Raw genomic sequence first — 22,500 nt, forward strand, 5'->3', positions numbered from 1 at the left:
ATTCTTTTCAGTTTTCTTGGACGCATTCGGAACTCTTCCATAACATCATGATACACGCTCTGGAGGAAATACACCTGCCCCAAGGGTACAATGATATAATTACAGATGTATACAAAGGCTCCTTCATTCAGGTCATTTGTGGAACACAACTTTAATGTTGCTGGCGACTGGGACGAACAAGTGTATGAAATCATTGCTGAACAGTTTTCTGGGGTTTCGAAAGAAACTGAATGGCAAACTGGACACTAGAGCCGTCGGCTTTGGGGTCAGATCTGATTGGCCTGATCTCAACGACCTTTGCAACTGGACGGACGTTGTCCTGCAGTGGTCTCAAGCAGATAGCACATACGTTGTCCCTTCAGACTCTACGATCAAAGACAAAAGCATCACTGTGAGTGCAACCATGCTGGAGAGCCGTCTACATTACACACTCACTCCTGAGTGTACAGTAGTCGTGCTTCCCTGCTGTCAGTCAAACATCGACAGCACCAGCAACACTGGACTTGACTGGACTACAGGGAAGGCTAGCCTGCATTCACTCAGCAGGCCACTCTGTGTCTCACACCATGTGTGTGTGTGTGTGTGTGTGTGTGTATGTGTGAGTGTGTGTGTGTGTGTGTGTGTGTGTGTGTGTGTGTGTGTGTGTGTGTGCCATACCATCCTCCATAATGCTTCGATTGATGAGGATACACAGATTTTTACCATTAAAGCCAGACTTCAGGTTTTACCAACTAGGTTTAATCTGTCTATCTGGTCCCCTGATTCTCACTCACCTTTATGTATTCAGCATGGGCAAGACCAGTTACTAGAATCCATGTCACATATACTGAATGGCTGCAATTTCTATAAAGTAGTAGACATGACAGGATTGTGGACATCATATCAAAAAGTCTACCATCCATTTTTCTACCTACAGTGTCAATACATATCAACTGCTTTGTTAAGCCCCGAATGTTTTCTTTGTGCCTTGTGGAGATGCTTGTGTTTTGTGACACGAATGCCATCAGACCTGATATTGTTGTTATTGATGAGAGCAATAGGAATGATTTCATAGTGGAAGTAGGCTGTTGTTTTGACCCATGTCTAGAGGAAGCCTGTTTAACAAAGCTGGTGAAATACCAGCATCTTGTACAGCAGATTTGTAGTCTTGGTTATAAATGCCAATATGTTGTGGGTCATTCCACGTCAGTTCAACCAGGGCCCACACACTTAGGTTTCAAAAAATTCTGAAAAAATTACCAGGTGTACCTATGTTATCCAGGAGACACACTGTAAAATTACTCTTGTGTAAGATCAATACTTTCCAAGATACAGCCAGTTTTACAGGGGGAGGGGGGTGTCGATTTTGTTCGGCCTCTTTTTTTGTCAAAGTTCACAAGCCCACAGCGCAAGAACTAAACCATGTAGGAAGCTCAAATTTTGCATGCTGGTACATAAATAGGAATAGTATGTAGCAAAATCGTCACGTTTGGTCTGGATGATCCTGCATGGTCATAGCTGTCCCTAAAAGTTGATAAAAATGTTATTGGAGGTTTTGGCTGGGCTCTGTTTAGGCCTTCGGAAGACATTTTTGTACTCAACATAGGCTCCTAAACAGAGCCCAGCCAAAAACTCCAATAAAATTTGTATCAACTTTGAGGGACAGCTATGACAATGCAGGATTATCCAGACCAAACGTGATGATTTTGCTACATACTATTCCTATTTATGTACCAGCATGCACAATTTGAGCTTCCTACATGGTTTAGTTCTTGCGCTGTGGGCTTGTGAACTTTGACAAAAAAAAGAGGCCGAACAAAATCGACACCCCCCTCCCCCTGTAAAACTGGCTGTATCTTGGAAAGTATTGATCTTACATAAGAGTAATTTTACAGTGTGTCTCCTGGATAACATAGGTACACCTGGTAATTTTTTCAGATTTTTTTGAGACCTAAGTGCGTGGGCCCTGGTTGAACTGACGTGGAATGACCCTTGTGCTCATGTGTGGAAGTTTGGGCCGCGTACACAGGCTGGTCACTAGAGGTCTCAGCATTGGGCCGCGTACACAGGCTGGTCACTAGGGGTCTCAGCATTGGGCCACGTACACAGGCTGGTCACTAGGGGTCTCAGCATTGGGCCACGTACACAGGCTGGTCACTAGGGGTCTCAGCATTGGGCCACGTACACAGGCTGGTCACTAGGGCCACGTACACAGGCTGGTCACTAGGGGTCTCAGGATTGTTGGATTTACAAAAGTGAAAGCTAAACAACTGGTTACACACTGTTCAATTTCATCCATTATTGGACGACGCCATATTTGGAGAAGGAGGTGTTGTGTGTGTGTGTGAGTGAGAGAGCAAGCGTATGATACTCTTGTAAACTGTGTGAGTGTGTGTGTGTGTGTGTGAGAGAGCAAGCGTATGATACTCTTGTAAACCTTTACACTGGTCTCTCTGCTTACCTTTTATTCTTGCTATTATCATATTTATATATCACACACACACACACACATGCACCTGCTCTCTCTCTCTCACACACACACACACACACAAGACATTCTCAATGCGGCCCAGTTAGTTAAAGTTCTATTAACAATGACATTGTAAAATTCTGTGTGTGTTCAGTGTACTATGTTTGGACACATAAAATGTGGGTGTTCTGTCTCTGTGTGTGTGTGTGTGTGTGTGTATAGCACATTTAAACGAACGACAGTTGACCCAAAGTGCTTTACAAGTTAGAGCAGGGAAGCGTGTGTGTGTGTGTGTGTGTGTGCTTTACAAGTTAGAGCAGGGAAGTGTGTGTGTGTGTGTGTGTGTGTGAGCAGGGAAGTATGTGTATGTGTGTGTGTGTGAGCAGGGAAGTGTGTGTATGTGTGTGTGTGTGTGTGTGTGTGTGTGTGTGCTTTACAAGTTAGATCAGGGAAGTGTGTGTGTGTGTGTGTGTGTGTGTGTGTGTGAGCAGGGAAGTGTGTGTGTGTGTGTGTGTGTGTGTGTGTGTGTGTGTGTGTGTGTGTGTGAGCAGGGAAGTGTGTGTGTGTGTGTGTGTGTGTGTGAGCAGGGAAGTGTGTGTGTGTGTGTGAGCAGGGAAGTGTGTGTGTGTGTGTGTGTGTGTGAGCAGGGAAGTGTGTGTATGTGTGTGTGTGTGAGCAGGGAAGTGTGTGTGTGTGTGTGTGTGTGTGAGCAGGGAAGTGTGTGTGTGTGTGTGTGAGCAGGGAAGTGTGTGTGTGTGTGTGTGTGTGTGTGTGTGTGTGTGTGTGAGCAGGGAAGTGTGTGTGTGTGTGTGTGTGTGTGTGAGCAGGGAAGTGTGTGTATGTGTGTGTGTGTGTGTGTGTGAGCAGGGAAGTGTGTGTGTGTGTGTGTGTGTGTGTGTGTATGTGTGTGTGCATGTGTGTGTGTGTGCATGTGTGTATGTGTGTGTGTGTATGTGTGTATGTGTGTATGTATGTGTGTGTGTGTGTGTGTGTGAGCAGGGAAGTGTGTGTGTGTGTGTGTGTGTGTGTATGTGTGTGTGCATGTGTGTGTGTGTGCATGTGTGTATGTGTGTGTGTGTATGTGTGTGTGTGTGTGAGTGTGAGCAGGGAAGTGTGTGTGTGTGTGTGTGTGTGTGTGTGTGAGCAGGGAAGTGTGTGTGTGTGTGTGTGTGTGTGTGTGAGCAGGGAAGTGTGTGTGTGTGTGTGTGTGTGTGTGTGTGTGTGTGTGTGTGTGTGAGCAGGGAAGGCAGACACAATATGCCTTTAGGATACATAGACAGACGGGTGTGCAAGACTCCATGCATATAGTTAAATCATGTAAAACAGAGTAAAACAAATTTAAAAAGATAAAGTTTAAAGAGGTAAAACAAAGCATAAACATAAATTAAAAGACTATAAAGTATAAAAACCATTTGATAAATACCCAAGGATGATAAAATAAAATAAATATATATATGAAAATGAAATGAAAATGAGATTTCTCTAGCAAAATTCTGTTCAATTTCTGTGATAATTGGCAGTGGCCACATATGGAGAAGGCGCTGTTTTCTATATGTGGGTGTGTGTGTGTGCGCGCGTGTGTGTGGTGTGTTTTTTGTACCCATGAACTGAGACCAGAGGCATAGGCTACTGGGTTTACAATGCTGGTATCTAAGACTGTTTGTGTTCAATGAAATATATTGTAAAATTTGAACACAAATAAAGGAATTAAATGTACTGTATGTGCGTGTGTGTGTGTGTGTGTGTGTGTGTGTGGGGGGGGTGTTCTGTCTGTGTGTGTGTGTGTGTGTGTACTACTGTACATATGAGTGTGTGTTTGTGTGTGTGTGTACTGTATGTGTGTGTGTATGTGTATGTGTGTGTGTACTGTACATATGTGTGTGTGTGTTTGTGTGTGTGTGTGCATTTTGCCCAGTGTTTATAATGTCAAGAGGGGTTTGAGTAGCTTGTGCTGTTCTTCTCATTAAAACTCAAATGGGTCTCATCCTCATCTCCCCTTGTGCTTATCTTTCAGACACACACGCACACACACACACAGGCTTGACTTTTAGAAGGTTTCTTTTATCTTTTAACCTTTCCATCTTCAGCAGGTGTCACTAAGGCTACCACACAAACGTATATTTGAAACTATTTTAACCCCACCCCTCTCTGTTAGACACAGCCACACAAACACATACATACATATACACAGACACTGTGTGTGTGTTTGAGCAATTTTCACACACCTCAGCGTTAGCGCCGAGAGCTCTTATTCGCTGTGATAGAACTCGCTGCGGGAGGCTCCTTCCGCGCGACCCAAAGAAACATTGGGAGATTCGGTAAAAGGTCACGCGCGTCGGCCTCCGTCTCCTCCGACTTTACGCTCGACTTGGCAGAGAGGTGGCTCGCGCACCTGCCGCAACGCGTTTTGTCAGGTGGCCTGGCGAGGGGCGACGTCACGGGCGGGCTTGTTATTTGCGTAATGCGGTGATAATTGAAATACGGCCTGAAGCCCGCGCTCCTGCCGTAATTATGAAGATGATCAGGTGGCTTTTGTTGACCCGTTTAATCCCAAATGACACTCGCGCTAATTGATTGCGCAATACATGGCATTCCCCGCACGCGCGCTCTGCCAGCGCGCTCATGGAATCAGTTGTTCTTATTTGTCTGCTCCTGGCGCGTAATTAAGATAGGCGATCTTTCAATCAGCAGCCGGAGACGGGCCCACGCTCCACAGTAAGCTCCCGGGAGAGCGCGCTAATTGCAGGCGGGATTCGGTGCCCGGGATTCATTTAGCGCAAAGACACATCCCAAGTACTTTCAATCGAATTGGCAAAAGACACACACACACACACACACACACACACACCATCATCATCCCGTCCGTCATTTGGTTCAGTCTGACAGTCTGTTTTACGCAGCTTCCCCCCGTCCCAACGGGGAGGGTGCATTATATATACTGAGGCGGGGCTCGCGCTACGAGCGGTCAGACGAAGCTTCGGTAGAAAGCGCGAGGGTGTTTCACATCCAACATCACGCCAGCAGACTGTCAGAGAGCGGCGCGCGCACACTTCTCGGCGTAGCGGACAGGTGAGCACAGAAGCGTCGCGAGCGGCGGGATAGCAGCAGCAAAAGGAAGCTTTAGCCCGTTTGCTTTGCCAGGTGCTCGCGATGATAAATGTAGCCGGACCGGCTGTTTTGTGTTTCCAGTGCGATTAAATGTAATTGGTTATAATCAGTGTTGGGGCTAACGAGTTACAAAGTAACACGGTACTGTAATTTAGTTACTTTATTGGGTAACAAAGTAAGGTATTGAGTTACTTTATTGGGTAACAAAGTAAGGTATTGAGTTAGGTAACAAAGTTAGGTATTGAGTTACTTTATTGTGTAAAAAAGTAAGGTATTGAGTTACTTTATTGGGTAACAAATTAAGGTTATTAAAGTAAGATGACACATCACAATTCAAATTTCAGTGGCCTAATTACTGACTAACTGAAACGTCCATTCCTGCGCTCTGTAATTATGGACTTATTGTTTCCATAGCAGGACGCAGTGATTGCTCATTTAAAATATAGATTAGATACATGATTTCATTGTAGAGATGTGCGCAGGGTAGCATGTAATCTCTCCCCGCAGCGCTCTCCCTCAAACAGCTTTGCTTCAGCCCATCTCGTTTACGCAAATCAAAACAGTGACTTGTGCAAGGACTATTCATGCAGACTAACCTAGCGCGGTGTAGCCTACATAAGTTTGTTCAGGATTGATGCATTCAAATTTGCAAAGTTAGTATAGCCTACTTATTACGTTGTCAATAGTAAACGCTAATTTATTCAAATGACTCTCTACCGAACTGCCTGTAGCTTAATTTGCGGAGGACGAAGAGAAAGCGGGCGTTTGATATATCAGCCAGCAGTGGAGAAATAACTTTAAGATATCATCTGTAGGCTCGGCTCCTGCAAAAAACAATGTTGTTGGCCATTTAAACTATCTAGCGGACGTTTTTAACAGGCTACAAGAAATAGAGGCTATGTATGTATTGAAAGATATAGATAGATACTTACTTTATTACTTTAAATTTCCCTCACAGGATCAAAAGAGTATATATACTATAGTGAAGGGGAAATTCAAGACTCTTATTTTACTGTGTGTGTGGCGCGCGGGGTGTGTAGGCTATGTGTGTGTGTGTTGTGGCGCGCGGGGTGTTATCTGTCCGAAGAAGTCTTAATGAATTAATTTGTTGCATTTGTTAATGTACTAGTCAGAGTTGTTTTGGTGATTATGTCCTTTGCCGCCAGACTTTGCGTGCGGAGATGAGGCTGAACCTGCTGGTCTCCGCGGTAGCCGTGCTCGTGGCCGTTCTGCCCCGGTGCAGCTGTCGCTCAGCAGACACGCAGGGCGAGAAAACGCGCGCACTGCCGCCACCACTGCCACTGCTGATGCGTCTCGGGGAGGAATACTTCATCCGGCTGGACAACGCTGCCACCGCGCGCGGACCCCCGCGTACTCACATCAGAGCTGGCGGATCCGCGCCAGACGAGAGAGAGACGACCGTTAACCGTGCGCTCCAGCTGCAGCTCACGCAGAGGCTGGAGCGCGCGGGCCTGGACCCGGTGGAGAGAGCTCGCCGCGCGGAGGAACCGCCCATCTCCCTGGACCTCACGTTCCACCTGCTGCGCGAGGTTCTCGAGATGGCGCGCGCGGAACAGATCGCACAGCAGGCCGATAACAACCGGAAAATGATGGACATTTATGGGAAATAAGTCACGCACACACACACACGCACACTCAAGGGTTATCTGTAAAGAAAATTAAATCTTCTTAATAAATAACTACTGATTAAGAAAGGCATCTGTCTTTGTAATTCACCAAGTGTGCGCACACACACACACACACACACACAAACACACACATGTACGATGAAACAGACATGTGGACTGTAATAAAACACTGCACGGTGCGTTTGCAGAAGAATGTGAAATGTTTATATTTGTAATAAAAGTTACAACTGCGTCCAAATGCTTTAAGATCTGTGCAGTATTCCTCCTGTCTGTTCTACATAGCAGCACAGCAGAGATTAACACTCACTCACACACACACACACACACACACACATCAGCGATGAACACACACACACATACACACACACATCAGCAATGAACACACACACACATCAGCAATGAACACACACACACACACACACACACACACACTCACTCACTCACTCACTCACGCACGCACGCACGCACACACACACACACACACATCAGCAATGAACACACACACACACATCAGCAATGAACACACACAAATACACATCTAGGCTTGGGAATCGGATCCAGGTATCGGTTAGGAACCGGTTCCAAACGTTCCAATCCATCGGAATCGTACACATGTTAACGATTCCACTAACGATTCCAATACAAAGCTTTGTTTTAGAAATGTTTACTTTTTTAGAAATTTTAAAGCATTCAACTTCTGTATTGACATTGCACACTTGATATTCATTCTCTAAAATCACTTTAAATTAGACATTCAAAGCCAACAACTCTCAAAGCCATCCTATAAGTGTTCAGCAAATGGTACAGGAATCGATATGGGAATCGATAAGGAATCGCATCGATAAGCAGACTCAACAATGCCATCAATATCGATAATTTCTTAACAATGCCCATCCCTACAGTGATTAGCACATACATACACACATCCCTACAGTGATTAGCACATACACACACACATCCCTACAGTGATTAGCACATAAATACACACATCCCTACAGTGATTAGCACATAAATACACACATCCCTACAGTGATTAGCACATACACACACACATCCCTACAGTGATTAGCACATAAATACACACATCCCTACAGTGATTAGCACATACATACACACATCCCTACAGTGATTAGCACATAAATACACACATCCCTACAGTGATTAGCACATAAATACACACATCCCTACAGTGATTAGCACATAAATACACACATCCCTACAGTGATTAGCACATAAATACACACATCCCTACAGTGATTAGCACATACATACACACATCAGTAATCTGCAAGAGCAAACATAAACATTCCAATACATCATTAAAAAGGACAGAGGAGACACAGCTCAATATTCTGCAAATCACACACACACACACACACACACACACACTCATACACACACACACACACACATTCAGGAGGCTGTTGTGTGGTCCAGGCAGCGAGGGGAGTGTGTGTGTGTGTGTGTGTGTTTGTGTGATGTGTGTAGTATGGGGAGTGTGTGTGTGTGTAGTATGGGGAGTGTGTATGATGTGTGTAGTATGGGGAGTGTGTGTGTGTGTAGTATGGGGAGTGTGTATGATGTGTGTAGTATGGGGAGTGTGTGTGTATGATGTGTGTAGTATGGGGAGTGTGTGTGTGTGTGTAGTATGGGGAGTGTGTGTGTGTGTGTGTGTGTGTGTAGTATGGGGAGTGTGTGTGTGTGTGTGTGTGTGTGTGTAGTATGGGGAGTGTGTGTGATGTGTGTAGTATGGGGAGTGTGTGTGTGTGTGTGATGTGTGTAGTATGGGGAGTGTGTGTGTGTGTGTGATGTGTGTGATGTGTGTAGTATGGGGAGTGTGTGTGTTTGTGATGTGTGTAGTATGGGGAGTGTGTATGATGTGTGTAGTATGGGGAGTGTGTGTGTATGATGTGTGTAGTATGGGGAGTGTGTGTGTGTGTGTAGTATGGGGAGTGTGTGTGTGTGTGTGTGTGTGTGTGTGTGTGTAGTATGGGGAGTGTGTGTGATGTGTGTAGTATGGGGAGTGTGTGTGTGTGTGTGTGATGTGTGTAGTATGGGGAGTGTGTGTGTGTGTGTGATGTGTGTGATGTGTGTAGTATGGGGAGTGTGTGTGTTTGTGATGTGTGTAGTATGGGGAGTGTGTATGATGTGTGTAGTATGGGGAGTGTGTATGATGTGTGTAGTATGGGGAGTGTGTGTGTGTGTGTAGTATGGGGAGTGTGTGTGTGTGTGTGTGTGTGTGTAGTATGGGGAGTGTGTGTGTGTGTGTGTGTGTGTGTGTGTGTAGTATGGGGAGTGTGTGTGATGTGTGTAGTATGGGGAGTGTGTGTGTGTGTGTGATGTGTATAGTATGGGGAGTGTGTGTGTGTGTGTGATGTGTGTGATGTGTGTAGTATGGGGAGTGTGTGTGTTTGTGATGTGTGTAGTATGGGGAGTGTGTATGATGTGTGTAGTATGGGGAGTGTGTATGATGTGTGTAGTATGGGGAGTGTGTGTGTGTGTGATGTGTGTAGTATGAGGAGTGTGTGTGTGTGTGTGTATGTGTAGTATGGGGAGTGTGTGTGATGTGTGTAGTATGGGGAGTGTGTATGATGTGTGTAGTATGGGGAGTGTGTATGATGTGTGTAGTATGGGGAGTGTGTGTGATGTGTGTAGTATGAGGAGTGTGTGTGTGTGTAGTATGGGGAGTGTGTGTGATGTGTGTAGTATGGGGAGTGTGTGTGATGTGTGTAGTATGGGGAGTGTGTGTGTGTGATGTGTGTAGTATGGGGAGTGTGTATGATGTGTGTAGTATGGGGAGTGTGTGTGTGTGTAGTATGGGGAGTGTGTATGATGTGTGTAGTATGGGGAGTGTGTGTGATGTGTGTAGTATGGGGAGTGTGTGTGATGTGTGTAGTATGGGGAGTGTGTATGATGTGTGTAGTATGGGGAGTGTGTGTGTGTGTGTGTGTGTAGTATGGGGAGTGTGTGTGATGTGTGTAGTATGGGGAGTGTGTATGATGTGTGTAGTATGGGGAGTGTGTGTGTGTGTGATGTGTGTAGTATGAGGAGTGTGTGTGATGTGTGTGTGTGTAGTATGGGGAGTGTGTATGCTGTGTGTAGTATGGGGAGTGTGTGTGATGTGTGTAGTATGGGGAGTGTGTATGATGTGTGTAGTATGGGGAGTGTGTGTGTGTGTGATGTGTGTAGTATGAGGAGTGTGTGTGATGTGTGTGTGTGTAGTATGGGGAGTGTGTGTGATGTGTGTAGTATGGGGAGTGTGTGTGATGTGTGTAGTATAGGGAGTGTGTGTGTGTGTGTGTCATGTGTGTAGTAAGTATGGGGAGTGTGTGTGTGTGTGTGATGTGTGTAGTATGGGGAGTGTCTGTGTGTGTGATGTGTGTAGTATGGGGAGTGTGTGTGTGTGTGATGTGTGTATTATGGGGAGTGTGTGATGTGTGTAGTATGAGGAGTGTGTGTGATGTGTGTGTGATGTGTGTAGTATGGGGAGTGTGTGTGTGTGTGATGTGTGTAGTATGGGGAGTGTGTGTGATGTGTGTAGTATGGGGAGTGTGTGTGATGTGTGTAGTATGGGGAGTGTGTGTGTGTGTGTGTGATGTGTGTAGTAAGTATGGGGAGTGTGTGTGTGTGTGATGTGTGTAGTATGGGGAGTGTGTGTGTGTGATGTGTGTAGTAAGTATGGGGAGTGTGTGGGGTTATATCCGATGGGGGGTGAGTGGCGGGGGTGGGCGGTGGGTGGGGTTATATCTGGGTGTGGGCGGGGTTATATCCGGGGTGGGCGGGGTTATATCACTTCTGGGAGTTGAGCCAGGAGAAGGAGAAGACATGACGTGACGGGTTCTCTCCATCGTCCACGGCAACACCGTCACGCAGGCCTGCAGCAGACAGCTGGACACACACACACACACACACACACACACACACACACAAGCAAAGTCAATATAAACAGATCCAGACCGTTCGTCTCATCCAGCACACACTGTTATTATTACTCCGCAGATTTAAAAGTCCCATTTCAGTTCAGTCAGTAAAAGTCCTGCAGACAGTAAGTCCTGCTTCAGTGCTGTACAATCAGCTATAGAGGTGTTAGCACACTAAAGAGCTCTTCTACCTGCTATAGAGGTGTTAGCACACTAATGAGCTGTAGAGGTGTTAGCACACTAATGAGCTGCTATAGAGGTGTTAGCTCATCTACCTGCTATAGAGGTGTTAGCACACTAATGAGCTATAGAGGTGTTAGCACACTAATGAGCTCATCTACCTGCTATAGAGGTGTTAGCACACTAATGAGCTGCTATAGAGCTGTTAGCACTCTAATGAGCTGCTATAGAGGTGTTAGCTCATCTACCTGTTATAGAGGTGTTAGCTCATCTACCTGCTATAGAGGTGTTAGCACACTAAAGAGCTCCTATAGAGCTGTTAGCACACTAAAGAGCTGCTATAGAGCTGTTAGCACACTAATGAGCTGCTATAGAGGTGTTAGCACACTAATGAGCTGTAGAGGTGTTAGCACACTAATGAGCTGCTATAGAGGTGTTAGCACACTAATGAGCTGCTATAAAGGTGTTAGCACACTAATGAGCTCATCTTTCTGTCCCCTACACATTTGATTACATATATGTATTATCTTTGATTGCTTTAAATACAATACCGTTGGGTTGACCTTAATTTTGTCGTCTGCCTCCATTTTAAATACAATACCTTTGGGTTAACCTTAATTCTGTCGTCTGGGTTGACCTTAATTCTGTCGTCTGGGTTGACCTTAAACCTTAATTCTGTCATTTGGGTTGACCTTAAACCTTAATTCTGTCGAGTCCAGTTCGACAAAATAAAAAAAGTGTTTATTAGATATTCATAATATGCAGACTTTAGGGTTTATTAGATATTCATAATCTGCAGACTTTAGGGGTTTATTAGATATTCATAATCTGCAGACTTTAGGGTTTAAAACAAGTAAATGGGTTTATTAGATATTCATAATCTGCAGACTAGGGTTTATTAGATATTCATAATCTGCAGATTTTAGGGGTTTATTAGATATTCATAATCTGCAGACTTTAGGGTTTAAAACAAGTAAATGGGTTTATTAGATATTCATAATCTGCTGACTTTAGGGGTTTATTAGATATTCATAATCTGCTGACTTTAGGGTTTAAAACAAGTATTTGGGTTTATTAGATATTCATAATCTGCAGACTTTAGGGTTTATTGGATATTCATAATCTGCAGACTTCAGGGGTTTATTAGATATTCATAATCTGCAGACTTTAGGGTTTAAAACAAGTATTTGGGTTTATTAGATATTCATAATCTGCAGACTTTAGGGTTTATTAGATATTCATAATCGGATCTGCAGACTTTAGGGTTTATTAGATATTCATAATCTGCAGACTTTAGGGTTGAAAACAAGGGGTCATTTTGTTCAATTCTGTTTAGCCAACCCAGAGATATTGGCCAAAATGTGAAAGCTATCCTCATCCCACAAAAAAAAAAACATTTTGAGAAAATCAGCTTTAAAGTTTGTTAAGTGTAAATGTGCTTCGGTTGCCATTTCTCCTCCTAAATCTCTTGGCTAAAATAGAACAGTGTGTGTGTGTGTGTGTGTGTGTGTGTGTGTGTTACCTGTGTCTCTATGGGCGTGGCTGGAGTAGGGAGGGACTAGTGTGTGTGTGTGTGTGTGTGTGTGTGTGTGTGTGTGTTACCTGTGTCTCTATGGGCGTGGCTGGAGTAGGGAGGGACTAGTGTGTGTGTGTGTGTGTGTGTGTGTGTTACCTGTGTCTCTATGGGCGTGGCTGGAGTAGGGAGGGACTAGTGTGTGTGTGTGTGTGTGTGTGTGTGTGTGTGTGTGTGTTACCTGTGTCTCTATGGGCGTGGCTGGAGTAGGGAGGGACTAGTGTGTGTGTGTGTGTGTGTGTGTGTGTTACCTGTGTCTCTATGGGCGTGGCTGGAGTAGGGAGGGACTAGTGTGTGTGTGTGTGTGTGTGTGTGTGTGTGTGTGTGTGTGTGTTACCTGTGTCTCTATGGGCGTGGCTGGAGTAGGGAGGGACTAGTGTGTGTGTGTGTGTGTGTGTGTGTGTTACCTGTGTCTCTATGGGACGTGGCTGGAGTAGGGAGGGACTAGTGTGTGTGTGTGTGTGTGTGTGTGTGTGTGTGTGTGTTACCTGTGTCTCTATGGGCGTGGCTGGAGTAGGGAGGGACTAGTGTGTGTGAATGTGTGTGTGTGTGTGTGTGTGTGTTCCCTGTGTCTCTATGGGCGTGGCTGGAGTAGGGAGGGACTAGTGTGTGTGTGTGTGTGTGTGTGTGTGTGTGTGTGTGTTACCTGTGTCTCTATGGGCGTGGCTGGAGTAGGGAGGGACTAGTGTGTGTGTGTGTGTGTGTGTGTGTGTGTGTGTGTGTTACCTGTGTCTCTATGGGCGTGGCTGGAGTAGGGAGGGACTAGTGTGTGTGTGTGTGTGTGTGTGTGTGTGTGTGTGTGTTACCTGTGTCTCTATGGGCGTGGCTGGAGTAGGGAGGGACTAGTGTGTGTGTGTGTGTGTGTGTGTGTGTGTGTGTGTGTTACCTGTGTCTCTATGGGCGTGGCTGGAGTAGGGAGGGACTAGTGTGTGTGTGTGTGTGTGTGTGTGTGTGTGTGTGTGTGTTACCTGTGTCTCTATGGGCGTGGCTGGAGTAGGGAGGGGCTTCGGGGAGCTCTGGATGCTGACGCTCTGCTCAGCAGGGGTGGAAGTGGGGGTGGAGTCTGACGTGCGAGGGGTGGAGACTGATGCGGGAGGGGTGGGGTTTGACACAGGAGGGCTGTGATTGGTTGGGTTTGACACAGGAGGGCTGTGATTGGTTGGGTTTGGTGTGGGGTGGGCGTGGCTTATTGTAGACGGGGTGGAGCTTTCTTCACCTGCCCCCTCACCACCATCATCATCATCATCTGTCAACACACACACACACACAATTCAGTTGGGGAAATACACACACATAATTGTGTGTGTGTTTGTGTATGTTTGTGTGTGTGTGAATTGTGTGTGTGTGTGTGTGTGTGTGTGTCTGTGTGTGTGTGTGTGAATTGTGTGTGAGTGTGTGTGTGTGTGTGTGTGTGTGTGTGAATTGTGTGTGTGTGTGTGTGTGTGTGTGTGTGTGTACCTCTGACAAAATCAATGTTGACCAGAGCTTTGCGGACTTGGTGGAAGGTGGCGGTGAAGTGATCCATGTTCTCGTAGCCTCTCTCCAGTTTCTCCAGGTGACTGATGTCAGTGCCCTCCGTCAGTCTGAACACACACACACACACACACAGACACACACACACACATTGTTAGAGTTCTTTGTAGCATTACAGTTATATAGACTCTAACCCTATATACAGTATATAGGGTTAGAGTTATATATAGGGTTAGAGTTATATATCGTAAAAGCACCAACTACCGCCCCTTTCGTTCGAAAATTCTAAAACAAAGATGTTTTTTAATACTTCAACATAACATTTGATTAATTAACCTTACCATTTCCAGTAGCCATACGTGTGTAGATTTGAACAAAATCTGGTTTGGTTCTTAACGGGAGCATTTACTGCCTTCAAAATCTGATTTAGTTCTCCGCGCTCAGGCCTTGCTGCTGGGCTGGTGGGTGCCCTATTTCCGCCCTTTCACACGCGACATCAACGGTTAAGGGCTCAACATGCTTCTGCGTTAACTCCGGTTCTGGCGCCGACAAGAGTGGCAGCTCAGCAGCTCCGTGTCTTTGTGTTTGTTTCTACGTCTTTTGTTTACTTTTTACTTCGCAACTTTTTGGATTACACACTTTGAGGAGTGTCTTTATTCTATCCTATGGATACGGACATGTTACAACGCTCCAGCGACAGCAAGCTTGTGTACACAAGGAACCAGCTGATCGCACTACGACGGAATGCCGGCTGTGTTCGCGACAACATTCCAGAGGAACTGTGGTGCTTTCGGGGTTGCAGAGCGGGAGTAAAAGTGAAGACGAGGCGTTGGGAGAAGAAGTGGAGATACAAGCCCTCAGTTCCATCAATTGTGATGGGAAACGTGAACTCACTGGCTAACAAGACTGACGAACTGGATGCCCTGGTAAGAAACCAGAAGTTGTACAGGGAATGTAGTTTGTTATGCTTTACGGAGACGTGGCTAACAAGCCATATCCCCACTTCTAACGTTGAGCTGCCCGGCTTCAGTGTAGCTCGTTTGGACAGAGACAGTAAACTTTCTGGCAAAAAGAAGGGAGGCGGACTGGTGCTGTACATAAACAATAGATGGTGCAATCCCGGACATGTAACAGTAAAGGAGACTGTATGCTGTAAGGATGTGGAGTTATTAGCGGTTAGTCTCCGTCCGTACTACATGCCGAGGGAGTTCTCGCACGCAATTGCTGTCTGTGTTTACGTTCCACCTCGAGCTCTTCCGGATACAGCGTGTGACGTCATCCACTCCACAGTCGCTAGGCTTCAAACCCAACACAGTGATGCCTTTTTTGTGATCTCTGGCGACTTCAATCACATAACACTGGATTCCACACTCACGAATTTCTACCAGTTTGTTGACTGCCCTACAAGGAAAAACAGGACAATAGACCTCTCACTGTATGCAAACGTGAGGGATGCATACAGTGCAAACCCCCTCCCCCCACTGGGAAAGTCAGACCACAACCTCATTCATCTCCAGCCAATGTACAAGCCCAAAGTACAGAGGCTACCAGTTGCCACGCGCACCTTCAGAAAGTGGACACCTGAAGCGGATGAGGAGTGGAGCGGACTTAGAGGAGGTCACACAGTGCACAACTTACTACCTGAACTTCTGTATGGACATTGTTGTTCCCACCAGAACTGTACGCTACTTTCTCAACAACAAGCTTTGGATAACCAGCAATGTCAAGACCCTTCTTAACAGGAAAAAGATGGCGTTCAGAGAGGGGGACATGGCAGAGCTGAGGCGCGTGCAAGGGGAACTCAAATTCAAGCTGAAGGAAGCTAAGGAGGATTACAGAAAGAAGGTGGAACAGAAGCTGCAGGAAAACAACTTGAAGGAGGCATGGGACGGCATGAAGGTTATCACTGGCCTGAAGAAGAACAGCAGCTCTGTGGAGGGGGACCTGGACAGGGCGAATCAGTTGAAATACTTCTACAACAGGTTTGACTGCCCTGCTCCAGCTCCAATGGCAGTGGCCTGTCCACCACCCCCAGCTGACTCAGACACTGCTCTTGTTTGCGTGCCTGCCCTACCCCCACCTCCCAGCCTCCCAGCCTCTCCAGCTCTGCATCCCGGTGACACCCAACGACCTAAACCATCACCACCTCACGCCCTGCCCCCGCCTGATGCCTCCTTGCCTGTGCCTGTGGAGGTCCACGACTCTGGCAGCCTTGACAGGGACATCAAGGAGGTGGTCATCCCCCAGCCCCCACCCCCACACCCCCTCAATACCAGCGCAACACTCAACTCCATCATCACAGGCTATCGTACCCCCAAAATCACTGGATATTGCACCCCTCCCCCACATGGCGATCACGAACAATGAGGTGACAACGACCTCAGTCAACAGCCATCAGACACACAGATCCCAGATGCACCCCTCCCCCTCCCCTCCCCTTACACCCCCCTTCATCACAACAGATCAAGTGAGAGCCCAACTAAAGAAGCTGCGCAGCAATAAAGCAGTGGGGCCTGACAGTCTGTGTCCAAGGCTACTCAAGGCCTGTACTGCTGGACTGGGGGAGCCACTGAAGCACATCTTCAATTTGAGTCTACGCCTTGGACAAGTTCCAACACTGTGGAAGACATCATGTCTTACCCCTGTCCCTAAGAAGCCACACCCTAGTGAGCTTAATGACTACAGACCTGTCGCTCTTACATTTTTACATCACATGTGATGAAGACAATGGAGCGATTGGTCTTAGGCATGCTCAGACCCCAGGTACGCCATGCACTAGACCCATTACAGTTTGCATACCAGGAGAAAGTGGGCGTGGACGATGCCATCACTTATCTTCTACACAGGACACATTCCCACCTAGACAAGGGGAAAAGTGCTGTGAGAATCATGTTCTTTGATTTCTCAAGTGCTTTTAACACCATCCAACCCCTCAGACTGGGAGACAAGCTCTTGCAATAGGTGTGGACGCTCACCTGGTAACCTGGATTACAGATTACCTGACTGAACGACCACAATTCGTCAGACTGAAGAACTGTCTCTCTGACACTGTGATCAGCAGCACCGGAGCGCCACAGGGAACTGTGCTCTCTCCAGTCCTGTTCACCCTGTACACATCTGACTTCTGCTACAACACCGAGTCATGCCACATGCAGAAGTTTTCTGATGATACTGCAATTGTGGGATGTATCAGGGACGGGCAGGAGGAGGAGTACAGGAGCCTGGTGGAGGACTTTGTGCAATGGTGCAAACTCAATCATCTTCAACTCAACACTTCAAAGACCAAGGAGATGGTGGTGGATTTCCGCAGGTCTGAGCCCACTCTGCTACCAGTCCCCATTGATGGGGTCAATGTGAAGGTGGTAAGCACCTACAAGTACCTGGGTCTCCACCTGGACAATAAACTGGACTGGTCAGCCAACACTGATGCACTCTACAAGAAAGGGCAGAGCAGTCTGTACTTCCTGAGGAGGCTGTGGTCCTTCAATGTGTGCAGCAAGCTCCTCAGGATGTTCTACCAGTCTGTTGTTGCCAGCGTCCTCTTCTATGCAGTAGTATGCTGGGGAGGAAGCACAAAGAAGAAGGATGCTGGGCGAATTGACAGGCTGGTAAGGAAAGCTGGCTCTGTAGTGGGAGCTGAACTGGAGTGCATCACTTCAATATCTGACAAAAGGACCCTGAACAAACTGATCAACTGATCTTGGACAATGAGTGTCATCCACTCCACAGCACTATTGTTAAGCAGAAGAGCCTGATCATCTGGAGACTTTGCTCACTGCCTTGCACAACAGACAGACTGAGGAAGTCATTTGTCCCCAGGGCCATTGAACTGTTCAATGCTTCACTTAAGGGAAAAGAAGAGATAGACTTCTCTGCATAGTCTGTCTGCCTCTTCACCCCCTCCATGTTTGGATACTGTCTGTCCACTAGCCACTTTTTACAACTGTCTTTCTGCCTCAATGTTTGCGTGCTACATTAGCACATTAGCACATATGCATAACCCCTCCCTCCATGCCACAACCGAACTGTGGCCACACTTATACCTTTTCTTAAAATAGTTATATATATATAGATATATAGATATATAGACTTTATTCTTGCACTGTTGCACTGTTGGACTTACTCATTTGCACTTTCACCATGACCACTATCACCATTGCACTATCACCGTGACACTCACTCACACAGAGAACCTTACCATACCTTACTATGCACAGAGAATCACAGGCTCAGTCCCTGCCTCAGTCATTGCAAGCGCCTCTTGATTGATTAATCACCACTATGTGGATACTGTTTTCAGAATTGATTTTGATTAAGTGTTAGTTAGTATAATTTGTATTTCAGTATATTTACTATATTCTTTATCTTCTGCTGTCCTTAGTTGTGTTTTTTATATTATATACTTTTAATTACTTTTTCTGCTGTTAGTGAATGTGTGTGTGTGTTGTCTGTATGCTACTGAGACCTTGAATTTCCCCTGGGGATCAATAAAGTATCTATCTATCTATCTATCTGTCTATGTCCTACGCCGTTGTGACCATTTTATAGTTCTGCGTCGGGTTGCTTTGCATCGCGGTGCATTTCACCGCCATAACGCTCGGTGTCGCCTGTGTTTGCGTCGCCCACCACCGAAACAAGACTGTGACCGAAACGGCAGCCTACTCACAGAGAATGTAAACGTGCTCTGCTACTCAGAATGGCAAACCCCATAGACTGTCGTGCCAATATATTAATCTTATTTGTTTGGCCTTTTCTTGCTTAGATTTTGTACAAAGTATGGAGAAATAGACACAGTAAACCAGCAAATAAGTCTGAGGTTATTTGCGAGGTGTCTGCCACCCAGTTTAAGTTATGTTAGCAGGCGAACTTTAGCACAACTGCCCACAAAGTACTGCTTGCTGGCGAAGTGCTAATTTCAAAATGTTACTGACATATAAACACTTTACAAACAGATAACCACGTCATTGTAACCAAAATATGTCTGAGTTTATTTGCAAAGCTTATGTCAGTGAACTAGCATGTTGCTAACTCCCCACAGTAGGTTGCTTGAAACACCGACTATCAACACACAGGACGAGTTGACCAATCACAGTCCTTGTTATATAGGGTCAGAGTTGTATATAGGGTTATATAGGGTCAGAGTTGTCAGTGTTGCCACAGTTACCTTGAAAAAGTAATCTGATTACTGATTACTGATTACTCCTTTAAAAAGTAACTTAGTTACTTTACTGATTACTTGATTTTAAAAGTAACTAAGTTAGATTACAAGTTACTTTATTAGTTACTTTCAGCAGCTGCCGACACCCCCAACGCCTCAACATAAAAATGATAACCGGTTTTGCCAATACTCACTATACTGGAAGTGCATTTTAACAGCAATGTATAGCAGACATCCCAACCTAACCTACTTAGATACTGAAATTCAGATGTTTGTTCAATAATGTCTAAGTACACCAAATAAGGAAGGCCTACTGATAGAAACTGTTATAGTAAAATATGTAGATTTTTTTTCATGCCTTGGCAACTAGCCATCTTGTAGCCTATAGGCCTGAATAATATGCAAATGAAATTACACTTGTTAAACTCACCTCAACAAGTCTTTTGCAATCATTTAACCCACCGTGAGCAATGCTAAAGTTGCTGTTACAAACAGTGCAGTGTGCAAGATGATCATTATGTTTTAATCTTTTGAGACAATTGGGTACACTTTTGTGTAGTCTGATGTGAAATGGGTCTTAAATCTTCCTTTTTGAGGGGCACTGACGCTGCCATGACGCTTCTGTTCCTAGATACACTGACTGAACTGATTAATTATGTTTGGGAGAAAAGAGATATAAGCACTTACACTGAAAACGGATTGGTTGATTTAGCAAAAAAGACCAGGATGCTCTCTGTCTTGGATGCGCTTCAGGCACAAACGCACCACTCCTCTCTCTCTCTCCCTCTCCGTTGTGTGCGCATTAAGCTATGCACACGCGATTTGAAGCAAAGATTCTAGAATCTTTGATTTGAAGTCCGGTCTGGCTTGCGTGCTCTTGTTCGCTCTAGGTTCCGGGAGATTTTATGTAATTTGCGGGCGTCAGGAAGCCGCTATCAATATGTGGGAGACTCCCAAAACTTGGGGAGACTTGGGATGTCTAGCTAGACAGCACTTTGTCGCCAGCACAGAATGTACAATGTACCTTAATGTTGTCATGTTTAACTGACACAAACTCAAAGTAATGACTGATGAAATGTGCATCTCTCTCTCTCCCTCCATTGTTGTTTACGTTTGTGTCGCTGCACGTGAATTGTCCTCATGCTGAAAACGTGAGCATAGCCTCTACATAACATTAATACCCAAGACAAGAAGAAAGCAAAGAATATATCTTTTTATTAAGGAACATGACAAAAATAGTAACGCACAGTAACTTAGATAAGTAACTTTAATCTGATTACTGGTTTGTAAATAGTAGCGCGTTAGATTACTCGTTACTGAAAAAAGTGGTAAAAATAGACTAACGCGTTACTAAGTAACGCGTTACTGGCATCACTGAGAGTTGTATATAGGGTTATATAGGGTCAGAGTTGTATATAGGGTTAGAGTTGTATATAGGGTTATATATGATTTAAGAAAGCAACACCATTGGATTTTTATATCAAAATGTCAAAAGGCCATGGCTTGAAAGTGGTCAGAAATAAAGTCCTATTGTAAATGTAAAAATCTTTGAGTAAAACAAAAGTTTATGAAGGGGGTAAATTTACCCATCAAATTTGCCACTGGATGGCAAGCACCTCAAATTATGCACCTTTCAATAAATACTGGATGAACATATTTAAGCAGGTTTACTTTCCTTTTTTCATATTACCCACATAACAAATTAACAGGAAAACACCTACGATGTATACCAACACCTGGTAGATGTATATGGTTTCTAAACCACAAGGCCTACAATAAAGTATTCTGGTCAAATCAGTTCCTATCGCGGGTAATCTGAGTACCCAGAAGTTCGCATTATATTGCGGGTGACTTTGTAGGCCTAGTTTAGAGCCCTATTTCTACTAGCCCTGCTGTCTGTACCACGTCCATTACGGACACTATCATCACGATTACCACTGCAACCTCCAAGCTATGTTGGGCAGAGGGTCGAAATAAGCATGGTATGCTTAGTGGACACCGTCGTATACACGCAGACGCACCTCCATTCAATAGACGATCGATCATAATCTCCAAAAGGATATTCTCCTTCAGATTTAAAAAAGGTGAATAGCCTACCTAAGACTTCATCACACGTAAACGTTTTTCAACATTCGGTGTAGGCCTATTTCTGCTTAATTTCTGCTTCAATTTATGCAACACTATGGCCTGCATCGCTTCCGCGTCATTACAAATGCACGTCTTTGTGTTTCTCGCTAATACAAGTATTTCCTGAAAACTTTGCGAAGCGATTTCGGGTTTGAATGAAGCTCTGGATGTCTAGCACATAGTGGAGCAGAGCAGAGTACAAATGAGATTTGTCACGGTACTTGGAACTATCGTCTATTTTAATCAGTATCGTTGTTTGTCGCAATTAAAAAGTCTCAAGGGCCGGATTACATTATTATTTTGACATACGCCGCGGCCCGGAATTGGGCCGGACGCGGGCCGGATTTGGCCTGCGGGCCGGGTGTTTGAGACCCCTGGTCTAGGCTACATGGTATTCATAATATTTTGCCAGCTCCAATCAAATATAGCTAATGGCTAGTCCACAAATTGAAGGCTTCAAGTCTCACCATTACACAAATGCAAAGACCACTCATCATAGTCTATCACAGTCCAAATCACAGTTCGTGCAGCCTGTCAAAGTGCCCTCTCACATTTTATAAATGGTCAGTAATGGGAACCGAATAACTCCGCAATCTCCTCTAGCGTTGTTTTTGTTGTCCTCATGATCTCCTTTTAAACGTTAATTATATTTCTTTCATAGTGTCTTTATTAAAAAGGTGAAATCAATTAACAACAATAACAAGCCAGCTGGAACCTTCCACTCTTCCCCTATCCCTCGTGTTCACATTCCCAATTTTCACAGTGAGGTGAAGCACACACTAATCCCGGCGCAGTGAGCTGACTGCATCAACAGCGGCGCTCGGGGAGCAGTGAGGATTTGGTGCCTTGCTCAAGGGCACTTC

General features: G+C 45.3%; 1 protein-coding gene across 1 annotated transcript; it reads left to right on the forward strand.

Moving 5' to 3' along the window:
• The first annotated feature begins 6,738 nt into the window (after positions 1–6,738).
• crha (corticotropin releasing hormone a) lies at positions 6,739–7,188 on the forward strand. Its single transcript, XM_076300069.1, has one exon. It carries the CDS (start codon positions 6,739–6,741, stop codon positions 7,186–7,188), a length of 450 nt encoding a protein of 149 aa, XP_076156184.1.
• Positions 7,189–22,500: the final 15,312 nt, after the last annotated feature.

This window comes from Alosa pseudoharengus, unplaced genomic scaffold (assembly GCF_046254945.1).
Source record: "Alosa pseudoharengus isolate Yale_2024_CS ecotype anadromous, Long Island Sound unplaced genomic scaffold, YU_APseudo_1.1 YU_APseudo_1.1_scf_22, whole genome shotgun sequence".
Classification (NCBI taxonomy): domain Eukaryota; kingdom Metazoa; phylum Chordata; class Actinopteri; order Clupeiformes; family Clupeidae; genus Alosa; species Alosa pseudoharengus.

Bases quoted from the DNA above. Each gene is read 5' to 3' on its own strand.
- crha (XM_076300069.1), top strand. From the start codon at position 6,739: ATGAGGCTGAACCTGCTGGTCTCCGCGGTAGCCGTGCTCGTGGCCGTT.